The sequence below is a fragment of the Haematobia irritans genome, chromosome 4, assembly GCF_050003625.1.
Source record: "Haematobia irritans isolate KBUSLIRL chromosome 4, ASM5000362v1, whole genome shotgun sequence".
In the NCBI taxonomy this organism is placed as follows: domain Eukaryota; kingdom Metazoa; phylum Arthropoda; class Insecta; order Diptera; family Muscidae; genus Haematobia; species Haematobia irritans.
The window spans coordinates 187105502-187127602 of record NC_134400.1 but is presented as its reverse complement, the minus strand read 5'-3'; the positions used below and the strand labels follow the sequence as shown (position 1 = coordinate 187127602).

Genomic DNA, 22101 nt, shown 5'->3' with positions numbered 1-22101 from the left:
TTATAGAAAATTTTTGAAAACATTTTTGTTTCCATTGAAAATTTTTGGATGATATGTAGCATTCTTGAAACTGTACCTTGAAAATTAATTTATAATCCAAAAGGTACCTTTTTCCCAATGGTGAAGGATTTTTGCTTATGGACAATTTGTTATGGTTATATTGAGGTATTTCCTAAAACAATGTTGAAATTCATAAATGACTGAAATGAGACAGTGTGCTTTTCGAGTATAACGTACAAAAAATAGACCTAAATTTTGATCCAATTACTGTTTGTTTTTTTTTTTCAACAAAACACGTGGATCTTGTCAAAATCACATTCACTTTTCGCTCATTCCTAATTTGCAATTATTGTTCGTTCCTAAGATAATTCATGGATAAATTTTCCGCAGTTTAAATCAGTGTTGCCGAATAAATAATAGCTAAACAACCACCCTTTATTTAAAGAAAAAACTTCATATTCGTCTAGAAGGGATTTAGCAAAAGACAAAAAAATACTAATAATATTTCCTTTTTTATTTCTATTTATTTATTTATTTCTTAATGTATTTGAATCAAAACAAAAATACACATATTCCCCTTTTCGCTGGGTTGTTATTGAGCCTCTGCAACATTTCGGTTTAGGTGTACTTCCACGTATTCATATTCCGTTTGTGGTGCATTTGATGATTTTGAAAATCTGGCAAATACTGATGGACGTCGAATATAATTCTTAGACCTGGAAAAACTGGTAAATACATTCACAATAAATTCATCTTTAGAACATAAAAAATTACAATATGCTTTACCTCTTTTTCAGTGACTCCAAAACATTGCGCTTCAAAACGAATAGAATGAATATTAAAATCCCTTGCAATGCACTACGCAAATCCGATAGGATAGAGAGAAAATCAAAAGAGTCGAAATCACGTAGGAAATACGAAAGAATATCGAGAATCCATGATATACCCAAAATAAGGAAGATGCGAAATATAACAAGGGCACTGAAAATTAAAAAAAGAGGAATTCGTATTAAAGTACCAATTTGCAAAAAAATAAAATCAAAATTTTGATGAAAATCCCGACAAAATTAAATGTTTTATATGAAAAACTTAAATTGGCCATATCTCCTTAAAAATGTCCTAGAGCCAAAAGGAGGTTAATTCGTGACCACCCCCAAAAAATCAAAAACCCCAAAAAATTAAAAAATTTCATGAAAATCCAGAAAAAATCAATTTTTTTATATGAAAAACTTAATATGCGTCCTAGAACCAAAAGGAGGTTAATTCGTGACCAACCAAAAAACCAAAATTTTGATGAAAATCCTTAAAAAAATAAATTTTTATATGAAAAACTTCAATTGGGCATATCTCCTTAAATATGCGTCCTAGAGCCAAAAGGAGGTTAATTCGTGACCACCCCCAAAAAGTCAAAATTTTCATGAAAATCCTAGAGCGGAAAGGAGGTTAATTCGTGACCACCCCCAAAAAATCAAAATTTTCATGAAAATCCTAAAAAATTAATTTTTTTATATGAAAAACTTAAATTGGCCATATCTCCTTAAATATGCGTCCGAGAGCCAAAAGGAGGTTAATTCGTGACCACCCCCGAAAAATCAAAATTTTGATGAAAATCCTTAAAAAAAAATAATTTTTTTATATGAAAAACTTCAATTGGACTCTTTAAATATGCGTCCTAAAGCCAAAAGGAGGTTAATTCGTGACCACCCCCAAAAAAATCAAAATTTTCATGAAAATCCTAAAAAAAATTAATTTTTTATATGAAAAACTTAAATTGGCCATATCTCCTTAAATACGCGTCCTAGAGCCAAAAGGAGGTTAATTCGTGACTACCCCCGAAAAATCAAAATTTTGATGAAAATCCTCAAAAAATAATTTTTTTATATGAAAAACTTCAATTGGACTCTTTAATATGCGTCCTAAAGCCAAAAGGAGGTTAATTCGTGACCACCCCCGAAAAATCAAAATTTTCATGAAAATCCTCAAAAAATAAATTTTTTATATGAAAAACTTCAATTGGGCATATCTCTTTAAATATGCGTCCTAAAGCCAAAAGGAGGTTAATTCGTGACCACCCCCAAAAAATCAAAATTTTCATGAAAATCCTAAAAAAATAAATTTTTTATATGAAAAACTTAAATTGGCCATATCTCCTTAAATATGCGTCCTGGAGCCAAAAGGAGGTTAATTTGTGACCACCCCCAAAAAACCAAAATTTTGATGAAAATCCTGAAAAAATTATTTTTTTTATATGAAAAACTTAAATTGGCCATATCTCCTTAAATATGCGTCCTAGAGCCAAAAGGAGGTTACTTCGTGACCATCCCCAAAAAATCAAAATTTTCATGAAATTCCTGAAAAAAATAATTTTTTTATATGAAAAACTTAAATTGGCCATATCTCCTTAAATATGCGTGCTAGAGCCAAAAGGAGGTTAAATTCGTGACAACCCCCAAAAAATCAAAATTTTCATTAAAATCCTGAAAAAATTAATTTTTTTATATGAAAAACTTAAATTGGCCATATCTCTAAATATGCGTCCTAAAGCCAAAAGGAGGTTAATTCGTGACCACCCCCGAAAAATCAAAATTTTGATGAAAATCCTTAAAAAAATAAATTTTTTATATGAAAAACTTCAATTGGACTCTTTAAATATGCGTCCTAAAGCCAAAAGGAGGTTAATTCTTGACCACCCCCGAAAAATCAAAATTTTCATGAAAATCCTCTAAAAAATAAATTTTTTATATGAAAAACTTTAATTGGCCATATCTCCTTAAATATGCGTCCTAGAGCCAAAAGGAGGTTAATTCGTGACCACCCCCAAAAAATCAAAATTTTGATGAAAATCCTCAAAAAATAAATTTTTTATATGAAAAACTTCAATTGGACTCTTTAAATATGCGTCCTAAAGCCAAAAGGAGGTTAATTCGTGACCACCCCCAAAAAATCAAAATTTTCATGAAAATCCTAAAAAAATTAATTTTTTATATGAAAAACTTAAATTGGCCATATCTCTAAATATGCGTCCTAAAGCCAAAAGGAGGTTAGTTCGTGACCACCCCCGAAAAATCAAAATTTTGATGAAAATCCTTAAAAAAATAAATTTTTTATATGAAAAACTTCAATTGGACTCTTTAAATATGCGTCCTAAAGCCAAAAGGAGGTTAATTCGTGACCACCCCAAAAAATCAAAATTTTCATGAAAACCCTCAAAAAAATTAATTTTTTATATGAAAAACTTAAATTGGCCATATCTTCTTAAATATGCGTCCTAGAGCCAAAAGGACTTTAATTCGTGTTCACCCCCAAAAAATCAAAATTTTCATGAAAACCCTCAAAAAAATCAATTTTTTATATGAAAAACTTAAATTGGCCATATCTCCTTACATATGCGTCCTAGAGCCAAAAGGAGGTTAATTCGTGACCACCCCAAAAAATCAAAATTTTTATGAAAATCCTCAAAAAAATAAATTTTTTATATGAAATACTTAAATTGGCCATATCTCCTTAAATATGCGTCCTAGAGCCAAAAGGAGGTTAATTCGTGACCACCCCAAAAAAAAAACAAAATTTTCATGAAAATCCTCAAAAAACTAAATTTTTTATATGAAAAACTTAAATTGGCCATATCTCCTTAAATATGCGTCCTAGAGCCAAAAGGAGGTTAATTCGTGACCACCCCCCAAAAAATCAAAATTTTTATGAAGATCCTGAAAAAAATAATTTTTTTATATGAAAAACTTAAATTGGCCATATCTCCTTAAATATACGTCCTAGAGCCAAAAGGAGATTAATTCGTGACCACCCCAAAAAAATCAAAATTTTGATGAAAATCCTCAAAAAACTAAATTTTTTATATGAAAAACTTTAATTGGCCATATCTCCTTAAATATGCGTCCTAGAGCCAAAAGGAGGTTAATTCGTGACCACCCCCAAAAAATCAAAATTTTCATGAAAATCCTCAAAAAAATCAATTTTTTATATGAAAAACTTAAATTGGCCATATCTCCTTAAATATGCGTCCTAGAGCCAAAAGGAGGTTAATTCGTGACCACCCCAAAAAATCAAAATTTTCATGAAAATCCTCAAAAAAATCAATTTTTTATATGAAAAACTTAAATTGGCCATATCTCCTTAAATATGCGTCCTAGAGCCAAAAGGAGGTTAATTCGTGACCACCCCCAAAAAATCAAAATTTTTATGAAAATCCTCAAAAAAATAATTTTTTTATATGAAAAACTTAAATTGGCCATATCCCCTTAAATATGCGTCCTAGTGCCAAAAGGAGGTTAATTCGTGACCACCCCAAAAAATCAAAATTTTCATGAAAATCCTCAAAAAAAAAATTTTTATATGAAAAACTTAAATTGGCCATATCTCCTTACATATGCGTCCTAGTGCCAAAAGGAGGTTAATTCGTGACCACCCCAAAAAATCAAAATTTTTATGAAAATCCTCAAAAAAATAAATTTTTTATATGAAATACTTAAATTGGCCATATCTCCTTACATATGCGTCCTAGAGCCAAAAGGAGGTTAATTCGTGACCACCCCAAAAAATCAAAATTTTTATGAAAATCCTCAAAAAACTAAATTTTTTATATGAAAAACTTAAATTGGCCATATCTCCTTACATATGCGTCCTAGTGCCAAAAGGAGGTTAATTCGTGACCACCCCAAAAAATCAAAATTTTCATGAAAATCATCAAAAAAAAAATTTTTATATGAAAAACTTAAATTGGCCATATCTCCTTACATATGCGTCCTAGAGCCAAAAGGAGGTTAATTCGTGACCACCCATCAAAAAATCAAAATTTTTATGAAGATCCTGAAAAAAATAATTTTTTTATGTGAAAAACTTAAATTGGCCATATCTCCTTAAATATACGTCCTAGAGCCAAAAGGAGATTAATTCGTGACCACCCCAAAAAAATCAAAATTTTGATGAAAATCCTCAAAAAACTAAATTTTTTATATGAAAAACTTTAATTGGCCATATCTCCTTAAATATGCGTCCTAGAGCCAAAAGGAGGTTAATTCGTGACCACCCCCAAAAAATCAAAATTTTGATGAAAATCCTCAAAAAAATAATTTTTTTATATGAAAAACTTAAATTGGCCATATCCCCTTAAATATGCGTCCTAGTGCCAAAAGGAGGTTAATTCGTGACCACCCCAAAAAATCAAAATTTTCATGAAAATCCTCAAAAAAATAAATTTTTTATATGAAAAACTTAAATTGGCCATATCTCCTTAAATATGCGTCCTAGTGCCAAAAGGAGGTTAATTCGTGACCACCCCAAAAAATCAAAATTTTGATGAAAATCTTCAAAAAACTAAATTTTTTATATGAAAAACTTTAATTGACCATATCTCCTTAAATATGCATCCTAGAGCCAAAGGGAGGTTAATTCGTGACCGCCCCCCAAAAAAATCAAAATTTTGATGAAAATCCTCAAAAAAATAATTTTTTTATATGAAAAACTTAAATTGGCCATATCCCCTTAAATATGCGTCCTAGTGCCAAAAGCAGGTTAATTCGTGAGCACCCCAAAAAATCAAAATTTTCATGAAAATCCTCAAAAAAAATAAATGTTTTATATGAAAAACTTAAATTGGCCATATCTCCTTAAATATGCGTCCTAGAGCCAAAAGGAGGTTAATTCGTGACCACCCCCAAAAAATCAAAATTTTCATGAAAATCTTCAAACCAATAAATTTTTTTATATGAAAAACTTAAATTGGCCATATCTCCTTAAATATGCGTCCTAGAGCCAAAAGGAGGTTAATTCGTGACCACCCCAAAAAATCAAAATTTTGATGAAAATCCTGAAAAAAAAGATTTTTTTTATATGAAAAACTTAAATTGGCCATATCTCCTTAAATATGCGTCCTAGAGCCAAAAGGAGGTTTATTCGTGACCACTGAAAAAAAAAAAATTTATATGAAAAACTTAAATTGGCCATATCTCCTTAAATATGCGTCCTAGAGCCAAAAGGAGGTTAATTCGTGATCACCCCCAAAAAATCAAAATTTTCATGAAAATCCTCAAAAAATAAATTTTTTATATGAAAAACTTAAATTGGCCATATCTCCTTAAATATTCGTCCTAGAGCCAAAAGGAGGTTAATTCGTGACCACCCCCAAAAAATCAAAATTTTCATGAAAATCCTGAACGAATTAATTTTTTTATATGAAAAACTTAAATTGGCCATATCTCCATAAATATGCGTCCCAAAAAATCAAAATTTTCATGAAAATCCTGAACGAATTAATTTTTTTATATGAAAAACTTAAATTGGCCATATCTCCTTAAATATGCGTCCTAAAGCCAAAAGGAGGTTAATTCGTGACCACCCCCAAAAAATCAAAATTTTCATGAAAATCCTCAAAAAAATTAATTTTTTATATCAAAAACTTAAATTGGCCATATCTCCTTAAATATGCGTCCTAGAGCCAAAAGGAGGTTAATTCGTGATCACCCCCAAAAAATCAAAATTTTCATGAAAATCCTCAAAAAAATAAATTTTTTATATGAAAAACTTAAATTGGCCATATCTCCTTAAATATGCGTCCAAGAGCCAAAAGGAGGTTAATTCGTGACCACCCCCAAAAAATCAAAATTTTCATGAAAATCCTGAACGAATTAATTTTTTTATATGAAAAACTTAAATTGGCCATATCTCCTTAAATATGCGTCCCAAAAAATCAAAATTTTCATGAAAATCCTGAACGAATTAATTTTTTTATATGAAAAACTTAAATTGGCCATATCTCCTTAAATATGCGTCCTAAAGCCAAAAGGAGGTTAATTCGTGACCACCCCCAAAAAATCAAAATTTTCATGAAAATCCTCAAAAAAATTAATTTTTTATATCAAAAACTTAAATTGGCCATATCTCCTTAAATATGCGTCCTAGAGCCAAAAGGAGGTTAATTCGTGACCACCCCAAAAAATCAAAATTTTCATGAAAATCCTCAAAAAAATAAATTTTTTATATGAAAAACTTAAATTGGCCATATCTCCTTAAATATGCGTCCTAGAGCCAAAAGGAGGTTAATTCGTGACCACCCCCAAAAAATCAAAATTTTGATGAAAATCCTCAAAAAAAAAAAATAAATGTTTTATATGAAAAACTTAAATTGGCCATATCGCCTTAAATATGCGTCCTAGAGCCAAAAGGAGGTTAATTCGTGACCACCCCCAAAAAATCAAAATTTTCATGAAAATCCTGAAAAAATTATTTTTTTTATATGAAAAATTTAAATTGGCCATATCTCCTTAAATATGCGTCCTAGAGCCAAAAGGAGGTTAATTCGTGACCACCCCAAAAAAATCAAAATTTTCATGAAAATCCTGAAAAAATTAATTTTTTTATATGAAAAATTTAATTTGGCCATATCTCCTTAAATATGCGTCCCAGAGCCAAAAGGAGATTAATTCGTGACCACCCCCAAAAAATCAAAATTTTGACGAAAATCCTCAAAAAAATAAATTTTTTTATATGAAAAACTTAAATTGGCCATAGCTCCTTAAATATGCGTCGTAGAGCCAAAAGGAGGTTAATTCGTTTTTTATGTCAAAAACTTAAATTGGCCATATCTCCTTAAATATGCGTCCTAGAGCCAAAAGGAGGTTAATTCGTGACCACCCCCAAAAAATCAAAATTTTCATGGAAATCCTAAAAAAAAGAATTTTTTTATATGAAAAACTTAAATTGGCCATATCTCCTTAAATATGCGTCCTAGAGCCAAAAGGAGATTAATTCGTGACCACCCCCAAAATATCGAAATTTTGATGAAAATCCCCAAAAACTTAAATTTTTTTATGAAAAACTTAAATTGGCCATATCTCCTTAAATATGCGTCCTCGAGCCAAAAGGAGGTTAATTCGTGACCACCCCCAAAAAATCAAAATTTTCATGGAAATCCTGAAAAAATTAATTTTTTATATGAAAAACTTAAATTGGCCATATCTCCTTAAATATGCGTCCTAAAGCCAAAAGGAGGTTAATTCGTGACCACCCCCAAAAAATCAAAATTTTCATGAAAATCCTCAAAAAAATTAATTTTTTATATGAAAAATTTAATTTGGCCATATCTCCTTAAATATGCGTCCCAGAGCCAAAAGGAGGTTAATTCGTGACCACCCCCAAAAAATCAAAATTTTGACGAAAATCCTCAAAAAAAAAATAAATGTTTTATATGAAAAACTTAAATTGGCCATATCGCCTTAAATATGCGTCCTAGAGCCAAAAGGAGGTTAATTCGTGACCACCCCCAAAAAATCAAAATTTTCATGAAAATCCTGAAAAAATTATTTTTTTTATATGAAAAACTTAAATTGGCCATATCTCCTTAAATATGCGTCCTAGAGCCAAAAGGAGGTTAATTCGTGACCACCCCAAAAAAATCAAAATTTTCATGAAAATCCTGAAAAAATTAATTTTTTTATATGAAAAATTTAATTTGGCCATATCTCCTTAAATATGCGTCCCAGAGCCAAAAGGAGGTTAATTCCTGACCACCCCCAAAAAATCAAAATTTTGACGAAAATCCTCAAAAAAATAAATTTTTTTATATGAAAAACTTAAATTGGCCATATCTCCTTAAATATGCGCCCTAGAGCCAAAAGGAGGATAATTCGTGACAACCCCCAAAAATCAAAATTTTCATGAAAATCCTGAAAAAATATTTTTTTTATACGAAAAACTTAAATTGGCCATATCTCCTTAAATATGCGTCCTAGAGCCAAAAGGAGGTTAATTCGTGACCACCACCAAAAATACAAAATTTTCATCAAAATCCTGAAAGAATTAATTTTTTTATATGAAAAACTTAAATTGGCCATATCTCCTTAAATATGCGTCGTAGAGCCAAAAGGAGGTTAATTCGTGACCACCCCCAAAAAATCAAAATTTTCATCAAAATCCTGAAAGAATTAATTTTTTTATATGAAAAACTTAAATTGGCCATATCTCCTTAAATATGCGTCCTAGAGCCAAAATGAGGTTAATTCGTGACCACCCCCAAAAAATCAAACTTTTCATGAAAATCCTCACAAAAATAAATTTTTTATATGAAAAACTTAAATTGGCCATTTCTCCTTAAATATGCGTCCTAGAGCCAAAAGGAGGTTAATTCGTGACCACCCCCAAAAAATCAAAATTTTCATGAAAATCCTCAAAAAATAAATTTTTTATATGAAGAACTTAAATTGGCCATATCTCCTTAAATATGCGTCCTAGAGCCAAAAGGAGGTTAATTCGTGACCACCCCCAAAAAATCAAAATTTTAATGAAAATCCTCACAAAAATAAATTTTTTATATGAAAAACTTAAACTGGCCATTTCTCCTTAAATATGCGTCCTAGAGCCAAAAGGAGGTTAATTCGTGACCACCCCCAAAAAATCAAAATTTTCATGAAAATCCTCACAAAAATAAATTTTTTATATGAAAAACTTAAATTGGCCATTTCTCCTTAAATATGCGTCCTAGAGCCAAAAGGAGGTTAATTCGTGACCACCCCCAAAAAATCAAAATTTTAATGAAAATCCTCACAAAAATAAATTTTTTATATGAAAAACTTAAATTGGCCATTTCTCCTTAAATATGCGTCCTAGAGCCAAAAGGAGGTTAATTCGTGACCACCCCCAAAAAATCAAAATTTTCATGAAAATCCTGAAAAAATTAATTTTTTTATATGAAAAACTTAAATTGGCCATATCTCCTTAAATATGCGTCGTAGAGCCAAAAGGAGGTTAATTCGTGACCACCCCCAAAAAATCAAAATTTTCATGAAAATCCTGAAAAAATTAATTTTTTTATATGAAAAACTTAAATTGGCCATATCTCCTTAAATATGCGTCCTAGAGCCAAAAGGAGGTTAATTCGAGACCACCCCAAAAAATCAAAATTTTGATGAAAATCCTCAAAAAAATAATTTTTTTATATGAAAAACTTAAATTGGCCATATCTCCTTAAATATGCGTCCTAGAGCCAAAAGGAGGTTGATTCGTGACCACCCCCAAAAAATCAAAATTTTGATGAAAATCTTCAAAAAAAATAAATTTTTTATATAATAATTTTTTTTTATTAAGGCCATATCTCCTTAAATATGCGTCCTAGAGCCAAAAGGAGGTTAATTCGAGACCACCCCAAAAAATCAAAATTTTGATGAAAATCCTCAAAAAAATAATTTTTTTATATGAAAAACTTAAATTGGCCATATCTCCTTAAATATGCGTCCTAGAGCCAAAAGGAGGTTGATTCGTGACCACCCCCAAAAAATCAAAATTTTGATGAAAATCTTCAAAAAAAATAAATTTTTTATATAATAATTTTTTTTATTAAGGCCATATCTCCTTAAATATGCGTCCTAGAGCCAAAAGGAGGTTAATTCGAGACCACCCCAAAAAATCAAAATTTTGACGAAAATCCTCAAAAAGATAAATTTTTTATATGAAAAACTTAAATTGGCCATATCTCCTTAAATATGCGTCGTAGAGCCAAAAGGAGGTTAATTCGTGACCACCCCCAAAAAATCAACATTTTTATGAAAATCCTCAAAAAGATAAATTTTTTTATATGAAAAACTTAAATTGGCCATATCTCCTTAAATATGCGTCCTAGAGCCAAAAGGAGGTTAATTCGTGACCACCCCCAAAAAATCAAAATTTTCATGAAAATCCTCAAAAAAATAAATTTTTTATATGAAAAACTTAAATTGGCCATATCTCCTTAAATATGCGTCCTAGAGCCAAATGGAGGTTAATTCGTGACCACACCCAAAAAATCAAAATTTTTATGCAAATCCTGAAAAAATTAATTTTTTTATATGAAAAACTTAAATTTGCCATATCTCCTTAAATATGCGTCCTAGAGCCAAAAGGAGGTTAATTCGTGACCACCCCCAAAAAATCAAAATTTTCATGAAAATCCTGAAAAAATTAATTTTTTTATATGAAAAACTTAAATTGGCCATATCTCCTTAAATATGCGTCCTAGAGCAAAAAGGAGGTTAATTCGTGACTACCCCCGAAAAATAAAAATTTTGACGAAAATCCTCAAAAAAATAAATTTTTTATATGAAAAACTTAAATTGGCCATATCTCCTTAAATATGCGTCCTAGAGCCAAAAGGAGGTTAATTCGTGACCACCCCCAAAAAATCAAAATTTTCATGAAAATCCTGAAAAAATTAATTTTTTTATATGAAAAACTTAAATTGCCCATATCTCCTTAAATATGCGTCCTAGAGCAAAAAGGAGGTTAATTCGTGACTACCCCCAAAAAATAAAAATTTTGACGAAAATCCTCAAAAAAATAAATTTTTTATATGAAAAACTTAAATTGGCCATATCTCCTTAAATATGCGTCCTAGAGCCAAAAGGAGGTTAATTCGTGACCACCCCCAAAAAATCAAAATTTTCAAGAAAATCCTGAAAAAATTAATTTTTTATATGAAAAACTTAAATTGGCCATATCTCCTTAAATATGCGTCCTAGAGCAAAAAGGAGGATAATTCGTGACTACCCCCAAAAAATAAAAATTTTGACGAAAATCCTCAAAAAAATAAATTTTTTATATGAAAAACTTAAATTGGCCATATCTCCTTAAATATGCGTCCTAGAGCCAAAAGGAGGTTAATTCGTGACCACCCCCAAAAAATCGAAATGTTCATGAAAATCCTGAAAAATTTATTTTTTTTATATGAAAAACTTAAATTGGCCATATCTCCTTAAATATGCGTCCTAGAGCAAAAAGGAGGTTAATTCGTGACTACCCCCAAAAAATAAAAATTTTGACGAAAATCCTCAAAAAAATAAATTTTTTATATGAAAAACTTAAATTGGCCATATCTCCTTAAATATGCGTCCTAGAGCCAAAAGGAGGTTAATTCGTGACCACCCCCAAAAAATCAAAATTTTCAAGAAAATCCTGAAAAAATTAATTTTTTATATGAAAAACTTAAATTGGCCATATCTCCTTAAATATGCGTCCTAGAGCAAAAAGGAGGATAATTCGTGACTACCCCCAAAAAATAAAAATTTTGACGAAAATCCTCAAAAAAATAAATTTTTTATATGAAAAACTGAAATTGGCCATATCTCCTTAAATATGCGTCCTAGAGCCAAAAGGAGGTTAATTCGTGACCACCCCCAAAAAATCGAAATGTTCATGAAAATCCTGAAAAATTTAATTTTTTTATATGAAAAACTTAAATTGGCCATATCTCCTTAAATATGCGTCCTAGAGCAAAAAGGAGGTTAATTCGTGACTACCCCCAAAAAATAAAAATTTTGACGAAAATCCTCAAAAAAATAAATTTTTTATATGAAAAACTTAAATTGGCCATATCTCCTTAAATATGCGTCCTAGAGCCAAAAGGAGGTTAATTCGTGACCACCCCCAAAAAATCAAAATTTTCATGAAAATCCTGAAAAAATTATTTTTTTTATATGAAAAACTTTAATTGGCCATATCTCCTTAAATATGCGTCCTAGAGCCAAAAGGAGGTTAATTCGTGACCACCCCCAAAAAATCAAAATTTTCATGAAAATCCTGAAAAAATTAATTTTTTTATATGAAAAACTTTAATTGGCCATATCTCCTTAAATATGCGTCCTCTAGCAAAAAGGAGGTTAATTCGTGACTTCCCCCAAAAAATAAAAATTTTGACGAAAATCCTCAAAAAAAATAAATTTTTTATATGAAAAACTTAAATTGGCCATATCTCCTTAAATATGCGTCCTAGAGCCAAAAGGAGGTTAATTCGTGACCACCCCCAAAAAATCAAAATTTTCATGAAAATCCTGAAAGAATTAATTTTTTTATATGAAAAACTTAAATTGGCCATATCTCCTTAAATATGTGTCGTAGAGCCAAAAGGAGGTTAATTCGTGACCACCCCCAAAAAATCAAAATTTTGATGAAAATCTTCAAAAAAAAATAAATTTTTTATATGAAAAACTTAAATTGGCCATATCTCCTTAAATATGCGTCCTAGAGCCAAAAGGAGGTTAATTCGTGACCACCCCCAGAAAATCAAAATTTTCATGAAAATCCTGAAAAAATTAATTTTTTTATATGAAAAACTTAAATTGGCCATATCTCCTTAAATATGCGTCCTAGACCCAAAAGGAGGTTAATTCGTGACCACCCCCAAAAAATCAAAATTTTAATGAAAATCCTCAAAAAAATAAATTTTTTATATGAAAAACTTAAATTGGTCATATCTCCTTAAATATGCGTCGTAGAGCCAAAAGGAGGTTAATTCGTGACCACCCCCAAAAAATCAAAATTTTGATGAAAATCTTCAAAAAAAATAAATTTTTTATATGAAAAACTTAAATTGGCCATATCTCCTTAAATATGCGTCCTAGAGCAAAAAGGAGGATAATTCGTGACTACCCCCAAAAAATAAAAATTTTGACGAAAATCCTCAAAAAAATAAATTTTTTATATGAAAAACTTAAATTGGCCATATCTCCTTAAATATGCGTCCTAGAGCCAAAAGGAGGTTAATTCGTGACCACCCCCAAAAAATCGAAATGTTCATGAAAATCCTGAAAAATTTAATTTTTTTATATGAAAAACTTAAATTGGCCATATCTCCTTAAATATGCGTCCTAGAGCAAAAAGGAGGTTAATTCGTGACTACCCCCAAAAAATAAAAATTTTGACGAAAATCCTCAAAAAAATAAATTTTTTATATGAAAAACTTAAATTGGCCATATCTCCTTAAATATGCGTCCTAGAGCAAAAAGGAGGTTAATTCGTGACTACCCCCAAAAAATCAAAATTTTAATGAAAATCTTCAAAAAATAAATTTTTTATATGAAGAACTTAAATTGGCTATATCTCCCTAAATATGCGTCCTAGAGCCAAAAGGAGGTTAATTCGTGACCACTGAAAAAAAAAATTTTATATGAAAAACTTAAATTGGCCATATCTCCTTAAATATGCGTCCTAGAGCCAGAAGGAGATTAATTCGTGACCACCCCCAAAAAATCAAAATTTTGATGAAAATCTTCAAAAAAAATAAATTTTTTATATAAAAAACTTAAATTGGCCATATCTCCTTAAATATGCGTCCTAGAGCAAAAAGAGGTTAATTCGTGACCACCCCCAAAAAATCAAAATTTTCATGAAAATCCTCAAAAAATAAATTTTTTATATGAAGAACTTAAATTGGCCATATCTCCTTAAATATGCGTCGTAGAGCCAAAAGGAGGTTAATTCGTGACCACCCCCAAAAAATCAAAATTTTAATGAAAATCCTCAAAAAAATAAATTTTTTATATGAAAAACTTAAATTGGCCATATCTCCTTAAATATGCGTCCTAGAGCCAAAAGGAGGTTAATTCGTGACCACCCCCAAAAAATCAAAATTTTCATGAAAATCCTGAAAAAATTAATTTTTTTATATGAAAAACTTAAATTGGCCATATCTCCTTAAATATGCGTCCTAGAGCCAAAAGGAGGTTAATTCGTGACCACCCCCAAAAAATCAAAATTTTCATGAAAATCCTGAAAAAATTATTTTTTTTATATGAAAAACTTAAATTGGCTATATCTCCCTAAATATGCGTCCTAGAGCCAAAAGGAGGTTAATTCGTGACCACCCCCAAAAAATCAAAATTTTGATGAAAATCTTCAAAAAAATAAATTTTTTATATAAAAAACTTAAATTGGCCATATCTCCTTAAATATGCGTCCTAGAGCAAAAAGGAGGTTAATTCGTGACCACCCCCAAAAAATCAAAATTTTCATGAAAATCCTCAAAAAATAAATTTTTTATATGAAGAACTTAAATTGGCCATATCTCCTTAAATATGCGTCGTAGAGCCAAAAGGAGGTTAATTCGTGACCACCCCCAAAAAATCATAATTTTAATGAAAATCTTTAAAAAATAAATTTTTTATATGAAAAACTTAAATTGGCCATATCTCCTTAAATATGCGTCCTAGAGCCAAAAGGAGGTTAATTCGTGACCACCCCCAAAAAATCAAAATTTTCATGAAAATCCTGAAAAAATTAATTTTTTTATATGAAAAACTTAAATTGGCCATATCTCCTTAAATATGCGTCGTAGAGCCAAAAGGAGGTTAATTCGTGACCACCCCCAAAAAATCAAAATTTTCATGAAAATCCTGAAAGAATTAATTTTTTTATATGAAAAACTTAAATTGGCCATATCTCCTTAAATATGCGTCCTAGAGCCAAAAGGGGGTTAATTCGTGACCACCCCCAAAAAATCAAAATTTTCATGAAAATCCTGAAAAAATTAATTTTTTTATATGAAAAACTTTAATTGGCCATATCTCCTTAAATATGCGTCCTAGAGCCAAAAGGAGGTTAATTCGTGACCACCCCCAAAAAATCAAAATTTTGATGAAAATCTTCAAAAAAAATAATTTTTTTATATAAAAAACTTAAATTGGCCATATCTCCTTAAATATGCGTCCTAGAGCAAAAAGGAGGTTAATTCGTGACTACCCCCAAAAAATAAAAATTTTGACGAAAATCCTCAAAAAAATAAATTTTTTATATGAAAAACTTAAATTGGCCATATCTCCTTAAATATGCGTCCTAGAGCCAAAAGGAGGTTAATTCGTGACCACCCCCCAAAAAATCAAAATTTTGATGAAAATCCTGAAAAAAATAATTTTTTTATATGAAAAACTTAAATAGGCCATATCTCCTTAAATATGCGTCCTAGAGCCAAAAGGAGGTTAATTCGTGACCACCCCCCAAAAAATCAAAATTTTGATGAAAATCCTCAAAAAATAAATTTTTTATATGAAGAACTTAAATTGGCCATATCTCCTTAAATATGCGTCCTAGAGCCAAAAGGAGGTTAATTCGTGACCACCCCCCAAAAAATCAAAATTTTGATGAAAATCCTGAAAAAATTAATTTTTTTATATGAAAAACTTAAATTGGCCATATCTCCTTAAATATGCGTCCTAGAGCCAAAAGGAGGTTAATTCGTGACCACCCCCAAAAAATCAAAATTTTGATGAAAATCTTCAAAAAAAATAAATTTTTTATATAAAAAACTTAAATTGGCCATATCTCCTTAAATATGCGTCCTAGAGCAAAAAGGAGGTTAATTCGAGACAACCCCAAAAAATCAAAATTTTGATGAAAATCCTCAAAAAAAATAAATTTTTTATATGAAAAACTTAAATTGGCCATATCTCCTTAAATATGCGTCCTAGAGCCAAAAGGAGGTTAATTCGTGACCACCCCCAAAAAATCAAAATTTTGATGAAAATCTTCAAAAAAATAAATTTTTTATATAATAATTTTTTTTATTAAGGCCATATCTCCTTAAATATGCGTCCTAGAGCAAAAAGGAGGTTAATTCGTGACTACCCCCAAAAAATCAAAATTTTGATGAAAATCTTCAAAAAATAAATTTTTTATATGAAAAACTTAAATTGGCCATATCTCCTTAAATATGCGTCCTAGAGCCAAAAGGAGGTTAATTCGTGACCACCCCCAGAAAATCAAAATTTTCATGAAAATCCTGAAAAAATTAATTTTTTTATATGAAAAACTTAAATTGGCCATATCTCCTTAAATATGCGTCGTAGAGCCAAAAGGAGGTTAATTCTTGACCACCCCCAAAAAATCAAAATTTTCATGAAAATCCTGAAAGAATTAATTTTTTTATATGAAAAACTTAAATTGGCCATATCTCCTTAAATATGCGTCCTAGAGCCAAAAGGAGGTTAATTCGTGACCACCCCCAAAAAATCAAAATTTTGATGAAAATCCTGAAAAAATTAATTTTTTTATATGAAAAACTTAAATTGGCCATATCTCCTTAAATATGCGTCCTAGACCCAAAAGGAGGTTAATTCGTGACCACCCCCAAAAAATCAAAATTTTGATGAAAATCCTCAAAAAAAATCAATTTTTTATATGAAAAACTTAAATTGGCCATATCTCCTTAAATATGCGTCCTAGAGCCAAAAGCACTTTAATTCGTGTTCACCCCCCAAAAAATCAAAATTTTCATGAAAATCCTGAAGAACTTAAATTTTTTATATGAAAAATTTAAATTGGCCATATCTCCTTAAATATGCGTCCTAGAGCCAAAAGGAGATTAATTCGTGACCACCCCAAAAAAATCAAAATTTTGATGAAAATCCTCAAAAAAATCAATTTTTTATATGAAAAACTTAAATTGGCCATATCTCCTTAAATATGCGTCCTAGAGCCAAAAGGAGGTTAATTCGTGTCCACCCCAAAAAATCAAAATTTTGATGAAAATCCTCAAAAAAATTAATTTTTTATATGAAAAGCTTAAATTGGCCATATCTCCTTAAATATGCGTCCTAGAGCCAAAAGGAGGTTAATTCGTGACCACCCCCAAAAAATCAAAATTTTCATGAAAATCCTCAAAAAAATAAATTTTTTATATGAAAAACTTAAATTGGCCATATCTCCTTAAATATGCGTCCTAGACCCAAAAGGAGGTTAATTCGTGACCACCCCCAAAAAATCAAAATTTTGATGAAAATCCTCAAAAAAAATCAATTTTTTATATGAAAAACTTAAATTGGCCATATCTCCTTAAATATGCGTCCTAGAGCCAAAAGCACTTTAATTCGTGTTCACCCCCCAAAAAATCAAAATTTTCATGAAAATCCTGAAGAACTTAAATTTTTTATATGAAAAATTTAAATTGGCCATATCTCCTTAAATATGCGTCCTAGAGCCAAAAGGAGATTAATTCGTGACCACCCCAAAAAAATCAAAATTTTGATGAAAATCCTCAAAAAAATCAATTTTTTATATGAAAAACTTAAATTGGCCATATCTCCTTAAATATGCGTCCTAGAGCCAAAAGGAGGTTAATTCGTGTCCACCCCAAAAAATCAAAATTTTGATGAAAATCCTCAAAAAATCAAAATTTTTATGAAAATCCTCAAAAAAATATATTTTTTATATGAAAAACTTAAATTGGCCATATTTCCTTAAATATGCGTCCTAGAGCCCAAAGGAGGTTAATTCGTGACCACCCCCAAAAAATCAAAATTTTCATGAAAATCCTGAAGAACTTAAATTTTTTATATGAAAAACTTAAATTGGCCATATCTCCTTAAATATGCGTCGTAGAGCCAAAAGGAGGTTAATTCGTGGCCACCCCCAAAAAATCAAAATTTTCATGAAAATCCTGAAAAAATAAATTTTTTATATGAAAAATTTAAATTGGCCATATCTCCTTAAATATGCGTCCTGGTGCCAAAAGGAGGTTAATTCGTGACCACCCCCAAAAAATCAAAATTTTCATGAAAATCCTCAAAAAACTAAATTTTTTATATGAAAAACTTAAATTGGCCATATCTCCTTAAATATGCGTCCTAGAGCCAAAATGAGGTTAATTCGTGACCACCCCCAAAAAATCAAAATTTTGATGAAAATCCTCAAAAAATCAAAATTTTTATGAAAATCCTCAAAAAAATAAATTTTTTATATGAAAAACTTAAATTGGCCATATTTCCTTAAATATGCGTCCTAGAGCCCAAAGGAGGTTAATTCGTGACCACCCCCAAAAAATCACAATTTTTATGAAAATCTTGCTAAAATTTATTTTTTTATATGAAAAACTTAAATTGGCCATATCTCCTTAAATATGCGTCCTAGAGCCAAAAGGAGGTTAATTCGTGACAACCCCCAAAAAATCAAAATTTTCATGAAAATCCTCAAAAAAATCAATTTTTTATATGAAAAACTTAAATTAGCCATATCTCCTTAAATATGCGTCCTAGAGCCAAAATGAGGTTAATTCGTGACAACCTCCAAAAAATCAAAATTTTCATGAAAATCCTCAAAAAATAAATTTTTTATATGAAAAACTTAAATTGGCCATATCTCCTTAAATATGCGTCCTAGAGCCAAAAGGAGGTTAATTCGTGACCACCCCCCAAAAAATCAAAATTTTCATGAAAATCCTCAAAAAAATAAATTTTTTTATATGAAAAACTTAAATTGGCCATATCCCCTTAAATATGCGTCCTAGTGCCAAAAGGAGGTTAATTCGTGACCACCCCAAAAAATTAAAATTTTGATGAAAATCCTCAAAAAAATAAATTTTTTATATGAAAAACTTAAATTGGCCATATCCCCTTAAATATGCGTCCTAGTGCCAAAAGGAGGTTAATTCGTGACCACCCCAAAAAATTAAAATTTTCATCAAAATCCTCAAAAAAAATAAATTTTTTATATGAAAAACTTAAATTGGCCATATCTCCTTAAATATGCGTCCTAGAGCCAAAAGGAGGTTAATTCGTGACCACCTCCCAAAAAATTAAAATTTTCATGAAAATCCTGAAAAAAAATTATTTTTTTTTTTAGATGAAAAACTTAAATTGGCCATATCTCCTTAAATATGCGTCCTAGAGCCAAAAGGAGGTTAATTCGTGACCATGAAAATCCTGAAAAAAATATTTTTTTTATATGAAAAACTTAAATTGGCCATATCTCCTTAAATATGCGTCCTAGAGCCAAAAGGAGGTTAATTCGTGACCACCCCCAAAAAATCAAAATTTTGATGAAAATCCTGAAAAAATTAATTTTTTTATATGAAAAACTTAAATTGGCCATATCTCCTTAAATATGCGTCCTAGAGCAAAAAGGAGGTTAATTCGTGACCACCCCCAAAAAATCAAAATTTTCATGAAAATCCTCAAAAAATAAATTTTTTATATGAAGAACTTAAATTGGCCATATCTCCTTAAATATGCGTCGTAGAGCCAAAAGGAGGTTAATTCGTGACCACCCCAAAAAATCAAAATTTTAATGAAAATCCTCAAAAAAATAAATTTTTTATATGAAAAACTTAAATTGGCCATATCTCCTTAAATATGCGTCCTAGAGCCAAAAGGAGGTTAATTCGTGACCACCCCCAAAAAATCAAAATTTTCATGAAAATCCTGAAGAACTTAAATTTTTTATATGAAAAACTTAAATTGGCCATATCTCCTTAAATATGCGTCCTAGAGCCAAAAGGAGGTTAATTCGTGACCACCCCCAAAAAATCAAAATTTTCATGAAAATCCTGAAAAAATTAATTTTTTTATATGAAAAACTTTAATTGGCCATATCTCCTTAAATATGCGTCCTTGAGCAAAAAGGAGGTTAATTCGTGACTTCCCCCAAAAAATAAAAATTTTGACGAAAATCCTCAAAAAAATAAATTTTTTATATGAAAAACTTAAATTGGCCATATCTCCTTAAATATGCGTCCTAGAGCCAAAAGGAGGTTAATTCGTGACCACCCCCAAAAAATCAAAATTTTCATGAAAATCCTCAAAAAATAAATTTTTTATATGAAGAACTTAAATTGGCCATATCTCCTTAAATATGCGTCCTAGAGCCAAAAGGAGGTTAATTCGTGACCACCCCCAAAAAATCAAAATTTTAATGAAAATCCTCAAAAAAATAAATTTTTTATATGAAGAACTTAAATTGGCCATATCTCCTTAAATATGCGTCCTAGAGCCAAAAGGAGGTTAATTCGTGACCACCCCCAGAAAATCAAAATTTTCATGAAAATCTTGCCAAAATTTATTTTTTTATATGAAAAATTTAAATTGGGCATATCTCCTTAAATATGCGTCGTAGAGCCAAAAGGAGGTTAATTCGTGACCACCCCCAAAAAATCAAAATTTTCATGAAAATCCTGAAAGAATTAATTTTTTTATATGAAAAACTTAAATTGGCCATATCTCCTTAAATATGCGTCGTAGAGCCAAAAGGAGGTTAATTCGTGACCACCCCCAAAAAATCAAAATTTTGATGAAAATCTTCAAAAAAAAATAAATTTTTTATATGAAAAACTTAAATTGGCCATATCTCCTTAAATATGCGTCCTAGAGCCAAAAGGAGGTTAATTCGTGACCACCCCCAGAAAATCAAAATTTTCATGAAAATCCTGAAAAAATTAATTTTTTTATATGAAAAACTTAAATTGGCCATATCTACTTAAATATGCGTCCTAGACCCAAAAGGAGGTTAATTCGTGACCACCCCCAAAAAATCAAAATTTTAATGAAAATCCTCAAAAAAATAAATTTTTTATATGAAAAACTTAAATTGGTCATATCTCCTTAAATATGCGTCGTAGAGCCAAAAGGAGGTTAATTCGTGACCACCCCCAAAAAATCAAAATTTTGATGAAAATCTTCAAAAAAAATAAATTTTTTATATGAAAAACTTAAATTGGCCATATCTCCTTAAATATGCGTCCTAGAGCAAAAAGGAGGATAATTCGTGACTACCCCCAAAAAATAAAAATTTTGACGAAAATCCTCAAAAAAATAAATTTTTTATATGAAAAACTTAAATTGGCCATATCTCCTTAAATATGCGTCCTAGAGTCAAAAGGAGGTTAATTCGTGACCACCCCCAAAAAATCGAAATGTTCATGAAAATCCTGAAAAATTTAATTTTTTTATATGAAAAACTTAAATTGGCCATATCTCCTTAAATATGCGTCCTAGAGCAAAAAGGAGGTTAATTCGTGACTACCCCCAAAAAATAAAAATTTTGACGAAAATCCTCAAAAAAATAAATTTTTTATATGAAAAACTTAAATTGGCCATATCTCCTTAAATATGCGTCCTAGAGCAAAAAGGAGGTTAATTCGTGACTACCCCCAAAAAATCAAAATTTTAATGAAAATCTTCAAAAAATAAATTTTTTATATGAAGAACTTAAATTGGCTATATCTCCCTAAATATGCGTCCTAGAGCCAAAAGGAGGTTAATTCGTGACCACTGAAAAAAAAAATTTTATATGAAAAACTTAAATTGGCCATATCTCCTTAAATATGCGTCCTAGAGCCAGAAGGAGGTTAATTCGTGACCACCCCCAAAAAATCAAAATTTTGATGAAAATCTTCAAAAAAAATAAATTTTTTATATAAAAAACTTAAATTGGCCATATCTCCTTAAATATGCGTCCTAGAGCAAAAAGGAGGTTAATTCGTGACCACCCCCAAAAAATCAAAATTTTCATGAAAATCCTCAAAAAATAAATTTTTTATATGAAGAACTTAAATTGGCCATATCTCCTTAAATATGCGTC

General features: G+C 30.0%; 1 protein-coding gene across 1 annotated transcript in view; it reads right to left on the bottom strand.

Moving 5' to 3' along the window:
• Positions 1–504: 504 nt before the first annotated feature.
• Positions 505–22101, bottom strand: part of LOC142233962 (G-protein coupled receptor Mth2-like) — a 91336-nt gene continuing 69739 nt past the window's right edge. Inside the window, exons 6-7 of the mRNA XM_075305026.1 lie at positions 787–981; positions 505–725 (exon numbers count right to left, since the gene is read on the bottom strand). Coding sequence (XP_075161141.1) covers positions 593–725; positions 787–981 — 328 coding nt within the window. The 3' untranslated portion in view covers positions 505–592. The remainder of the gene's footprint in view (positions 726–786; positions 982–22101) is intronic.